This window comes from Haematobia irritans, chromosome 1 (assembly GCF_050003625.1).
Source record: "Haematobia irritans isolate KBUSLIRL chromosome 1, ASM5000362v1, whole genome shotgun sequence".
NCBI lineage: Eukaryota > Metazoa > Arthropoda > Insecta > Diptera > Muscidae > Haematobia > Haematobia irritans.
The window spans coordinates 38978614-38985127 of NC_134397.1; the positions used below are offsets into that span (position 1 = coordinate 38978614).

The 6514-nt window shown below is 31.4% G+C and overlaps 1 protein-coding gene across 1 annotated transcript; it reads right to left on the bottom strand.

The window, feature by feature from the left end:
• Positions 1 to 953: 953 nt before the first annotated feature.
• LOC142220633 (aquaporin-6-like) lies at positions 954 to 5395 on the bottom strand. Its single transcript, XM_075289868.1, has 2 exons — positions 4743 to 5395; positions 954 to 1575 (listed from the first exon to the last, which is right to left on the bottom strand). The coding sequence occupies exons 1-2, from the start codon at positions 5256 to 5258 to the stop codon at positions 1381 to 1383; spliced, it is 711 nt and encodes a 236-aa protein (XP_075145983.1). The 5' UTR covers positions 5259 to 5395; the 3' UTR covers positions 954 to 1380.
• Between the last annotated feature and the right edge of the window lie 1119 nt (positions 5396 to 6514).

A 6514-nucleotide genomic window follows, 5' to 3' on the forward strand; every position in this document is an offset into this window, starting at 1 on the left:
CAAGACAACGCACCGTGCCACAAGTCATTGAGAACGATGGCAAAAATTCATGAATTGGGCTTCGAATTGCTTCCCCACCCACCGTATTCTCCAGATCTGGCCCCCAGCTACTTTTTCTTGTTCTCAGACCTCAAAAGGATGATCGCAGGGAAAAACTTTGGCTGCAATGAAGAGGTGATCGCCGAAACTGAAGCCTATTTTGAGGCAAAACCGAAGGAGTACTACCAAAATGGTATCAAAAAATTGGAAGGCCGTTATAATCGTTGTATCGCTCTTGAAGGGAACTATGTTGAATAATAAAAAACGAATTTTGACAAAAAAAAAATGTGTTTTTCTTTGTTAGACCGGGGACTTATCAGCCAACCTAAATATTGTGGTATCTAACAAACATTCAGGTATTGGTCCATATCAGTCCATAATTATATATAGCCCTCATATAAAGCGATCCCGAGATTTGGTTTTGGAGCCTCTTGGAGGAGCAAATTTCATCCGAGTCAGTTGAAATTTGGTACATTGTGTTAGTATATGGCCGTTAACAACCATGTCTAACTAGGTCCATATCGGTCTATAGTTATATATAGCCTTCAGATAAATCGATCCTAATCACACCTAAATTGGTCCATATCAAGTTCATAATTGTAGCCCCCATATTTCAGTTTTAGTTCTCCACGTACCGCGCAAAAGTCCATATCGATTCGTAATTATTTGTAGACTTACCTATACATAACTTTTTTGTCTAATATATACCACGTATGGACTAACTCACAATTTAGAAAACGATGTTAAGAAGTTTTAAGATACCTTGCCATCGGTAAGTATTGCCACAACGCAAGTAATTCGTTGTGGATGACAATCTTTCGCAGAAGTTTCTACGCAATCCATGGTGGAGGCTACATAAGATTTGGCCTGGCCGAACTTACGGTCGTATACACTTGTTTTATAATAAATTTCAATTTAATATATATTTTAAATGTATTATATATGTATTTATTTAAAATATTTTATATTATTTTAAATGGATTTATTTTACATTTAATGAGATATAATTATGAACTTGATGGATTAACTTAACTCTAAAATCATCCATATCATAACATCCGAGTATTGTGGACAGATATTTGCCATTTGCTCAACCTTCAATTTGTGTTGAAACGACAATAATAGTTTTTTAAGCGATTATTGAAACAATAACCTTAAATAAAAAATACATATATGTATATATAATTTATATTTCATAACATTCATAATTATGAGACTAATGTAAATATAAACAATTTAAACTGAATATTTCCTAATTGCTATATAATATTTACTAACTTACTATAACTATACATTTATATATTCGTAATATCGTTTTATATCAAGCCGGTTTATTTACTTTTAATCTACAATTTCCATAGATATTTGAGTTGCAGACGTTCTCTTCGTCATAAATGCGGTCTTATATACTAAACTTGTTACTAGAGCTGAGGAAAGGGGTGCCACCCAATACACCCAATGATCTCTAAAATCCAGAGACCACAAAGCGGGACCAAATGAACGTGCAGGACTCATACTACCGCCACTTAAGTTAGCCTGAAATGAAAATAGATTTAATAGATATAGAGTTTTTTAAAGAAATAATTATGGAATAAATATTAAAAAAAAAAGAAAACAAGTAATAACAAATAATAATTTTCTATAAGATCAACACAAACCCCGAAGTCCGCACTGAAGATATTAAGAACACAATATTAAGAACAATATTTTTTAAAGAAATTTTAATTAAATATGACCCTCATAATACTTGCTTTAAAAAATATTTATCAAATTCCTGAATTCTCAACTGAAATATTTGGTCCTCGAAAAATCGCAAAATCCTTGATTTTGAGAAAAAATTCCAATACAGACAACATTAAACAGTAAACACTAACGAAGCCAACTATATTTAAAAAATATTATATAATATACTTAAAAAAAATATTATGTCCCAAACATAATATTTTGAAACATATTAACATATATGTAGCAAATATGTTATGCTTGTTCATGAACATTATATGTTTACACTTAAACATATTGTTTTAAAAATTTGAGTTCCAAACATATAATTGTTACACCGAAATATTTGAAAAATAGTATTTTTCCTCCGTGTACGAGAGCTATATTTAAATCTCTACCGATTTCGATTAAAGTTTGCATACTTGAAGGGTACTATGAAAATTTACTTTGCGTTAAAATTTAAGGCTATCAGTTGGTAAATAAGGACAATATGACGCCATTTTTTGGAAATCGAGCGATACATATATATGGGGGCTATATCTGAATCTGAATCCAATTTTTTCCAAATTCAAAAGCGTTGATCCATGTACCAAGAAAACACCATGCATTAAATTCCATCACACTCGGTTTAAAATTACAACCGGAATCCTGGGAATAACAAAAACATGGACTGGCGGACGGACGGACAAGAAGAACTAAATCGACACAGGAGCACAGTAGCCACACGAGTGAAAAATAATCTACCACAATTTGCAGAAAATATTACCAGAAAATTACGAAACAAATAAATCTCATTTTGTAAAATTTTATTTCTATACAAAATTTTGTCAAAATTTTATTTCTATTGAAAATTTTGTCAAAATTTCATTTCTATAGAAAAAATTTTCAACAGTTTATTTCTATAGAAAATTTTGTAAAAATGTAATTTCTATAGAAAATTTTGCCAAAATTGTATTCCTATAAAAAAAACTTGTCCGAATTGTATTCCTTTAGAAAATTTTGTCAAAATTTTATTTCTAGAGAAAATCTTGACAAAATTTTATTTCTATAGAAAAATTTGCCAAAATTATATTTCTATAGAAAATTTTGTCAAAATTTAATTTCTATGAAAATTTTGTCAAAATTTAATTTCTATAGAATCTACAATTTCCTATCAAAAAAGTTTGTCAAAATTTTATTTATATAGGAAACTTTTCTAAAATTTAATTTGTATAGAAAATTTTGTCAAAATTTATATATAACAAAATTTTTATATTTGTATATCAAATTTTGTCACAATTTTATTTGTATAGAAAATTTTGTCAAAATTTAGTTTCTATAGAAATTAAAACTTATTTTCTATAGATTTTTTTAAATTTTATTTCTATAGATTTTTTTATTTGTTTTTATTTTATTTGTATAGAAAATGTTGTCAAAATTTTATTTGTATAGAAAATTTTGTAAAAATTTTATTTCTATAGATTGTATTCCAATAAAAAAATTTGTCAAAATTGTATTCCTTTAGAAAATTTTGTAAAAATTTTATTTCTATAGAAAATTTTGTAAAAATTTATTTCTAGAGAAAATTTTGTGAAAATTTTATTTCTATAGAAAATTTTGTGAAAATTTTATTTTTATAGAAAATTTTGTCAAAATTGTATTTCTATAGAAAATTTTGTCAAAATTTAATTTCTATAGAATCTACTATTTCCTATAGATATAAAATTTTGACAAAATTTTCTAATTTTGTCAAAATTTTATTTCTATTGAAAATTTTGTCAAAATTTCATTTCTATAGAAGAATTTTTCAACAGTTTATTTCTATAGAAAATGTTGTCAAAATTGTATTCCTAAAAAAAAAATTTTTCAAAATTGTATTCCTTTAGAAAATTTTGTCAAAATTTTATTTCTAGAGAAAATCTTGACAAAATTTTATTTCTATAGAAAATTTTGCCAAAATTGTATTTCTATAGAAAATTTTGTCAAAATTTAATTTCTATAGAAAATTTCGTCAAAATTTAATTTCTATAAAAAATTTTGTCAAAATTTTATATCTTTAGAAAATTTTGTCAAAATTTAGACGACGACACCTACGTCAAAGCCGACTACAAGCAACTTCCGGGACAGGAGTTTTATACGGCAAAAGGAAGGGGAAAGGTAGCAGATATTTTCAAGCATATAAAACTGTCAAAGTTCGCAAAGAAATATCTGGTTTGGCAAGCCATCTGTACCTGTGGATTGAAAAGCAGCATTTTCATAGCTTCCGGGACTGTCAACCAAGAAATTTACGTGAAAGAGTGTTTGAATAAACGTCTGCTGCCTTTCCTGAAGAAACACGGTTGTTCCGTACTGTTTTGGCCGGATTTGGCATCTTGCCATTACGGTAAAAAGGCCATGGAGTGGTACGCCGCCAACAACGTGCAGGTGGTTCCCAAGGACAAGAACCCTCCCAACACGCCAGAGCTCCGTCCAATTGAGAAATACTGGGTTATTGTCAAGCGGAACCTAAAGAAGACCAAAAAAAATGCTAAGGACGAGCAGCAGTTCAAGGCAAACTGGCTTTCTGCGGCGAAGAATTAGGACAAGGTGGCTGTACAAAATCTGATGGCAGGTGTCAAGCGTGAGGCCCGGCAATTCGGATTTGGAAAAGCGAAAGCCTAACTGAAAATTTTTCCTGGATTTTATACTAATTGAACTTGAAAAATAAATTTAATTTGATTTTTTAAATAAACGATTTCACCGATTTACACGCGTTTTCCCTTGACCAAATTTTGACCGTATCACCCTTTAATTGCTACTCATGAATCGCTGGTCGCAAATATCGGACGTATGAGATGCCTAACGTCTAAATTGTTTTCTTTAGTTTCTGTACTTTTAGTGTCTTTTTTCAGAGTATATTTGTTAAAATGGCTGATATCCATTGCAATTACTTGCGTATTAATCCTCCTTGCCTCTACTCACAATATCCAATGCAGTTTTGTTAAACTAATAACACAACTTACCGCTGAGAAGAGTAAAGTCCCCACCGTCAAGCCCAAACGGATGGCCAAAGAATCTTGAAATTTCGTATTTTTCATATCCCATGAAGCACAACAGACCATTATTAAAATGCTTGTGATTATGAATTCAATGGCAAAGGCTTGACCCGTACCAATATTCTGGCCAGGTAAAGTCATACAAAATCCTTCCTTGGTTGCCATAATCCATTTGAGTAAACCAAAACCCACAACAGAACCACAAAGTTGTGCCACCGAATACACCAAAACCATATGCAATGGCACTACACCACAAATCCAACTGGCCAATGTGACAGCAGGATTAATATGACCTCCGGAAACATGACCAAAACTTTGAACAGCCACCATTACCATAAGAGCCATATTTAGACTATATTGAAATAGAGAGTTCGGGAAAAGGCTAGTCTCTAAGGCACCCATGCAACCAGTGAAGAGAACCATTGCAGTGGCCAATAATTCAGCAAAGAAACATTTTAAGATGGATTTCATATGCAGCTCCATTATGGTGGGGGTAATCTTGGGATGATTTATGTCAAAATTTGATTAATTTTTAATTTTAAAATTTTCCGATATTTGCATGCGATTAAAAAGAACTCCAATACGTCTACTTCGTAGACACTTCTATACTAAACTAATTGCGAATTTGCTTAGCTACTGTATCAATGAATGAAACAGCCAGTGACGAGACCACCTTATTCTGTTAAACCAGGGAAGGTTTGCCAACAAAGAAATTGATAAGACAAGCATTTCGAAACAGAAACTTGTTGATGTGAATATGTCACAATATCTAAGAGAGGGTGAAATATTTACTCCGATGACCTAAAGTGGTTTTCCAATATGGATTTTTTAAAACTATATGTCAATTTTAAATTATAAAAAAAAAAAATTGTTCTCAATTTTAAAATTTGTAACAACATATTTATGGGATTTTTTTTATATCTAATCATCTAAAGTGATTCTAAAACTAAAACAATACAATATTTACTATTTAATTTATTAATTATTTTTATTGTTTTTTTTTTAGTTTTCTGAAATGCAAAATAAAATTAATTATCAAATCATTCTCAAGTATTCCATACTCTGCAAGCTTATCCAGATCCAACGAATTTGTCATTATATTATTGTGGTATTGATTCCGAGCCAAAGCAAGGATTTAAAGGGTGTTATTAACTTACAACCATCTTCACACAATAGCTCGTCTGACAGCTGACAGATTTATTTTAGTGACAGCTTATTATACCCTCCACCATAGGATGATGGTATATTAACTTTGTCATTCCGTTTGTAACACATCGAAATATTTGCTCTAAGACCCCATAAAGTATATATATTCTGGGTCGTGGTGAAATTCTGAGTCGATCTTAGCATGTCCATCCGTCCGCCGGTCTGTTGAAATCGATAACGTCCGAACGAAACAAGCTATCGACTTGAAACTTGGCACAAGTAGTTGTTATTGATGTAGGTCGGATGATATTGTAAATGGGCCATATCGGTCCACTTGGCTTTGGCTTGTGAATCGTCTAAGAGAAGCAAATTTCATCCGATCCGGCTGAAATTTGGTACGTGGTGTTAGTGTATGGTCTCTAGGTTAGGTTAGGTGGCAGCCCGATGTATCAGGCTCACTTAGACTATTCAGTCCATTGTGATACCACAATGGTGAACTTCTCTCTGATCACTGAGTGCTGCCCGATTCCATGTTAAGCTCAATGACAAGGGACCTCCTTCTTATAGCCGAGTGCGAACGGCGTTCCACATTG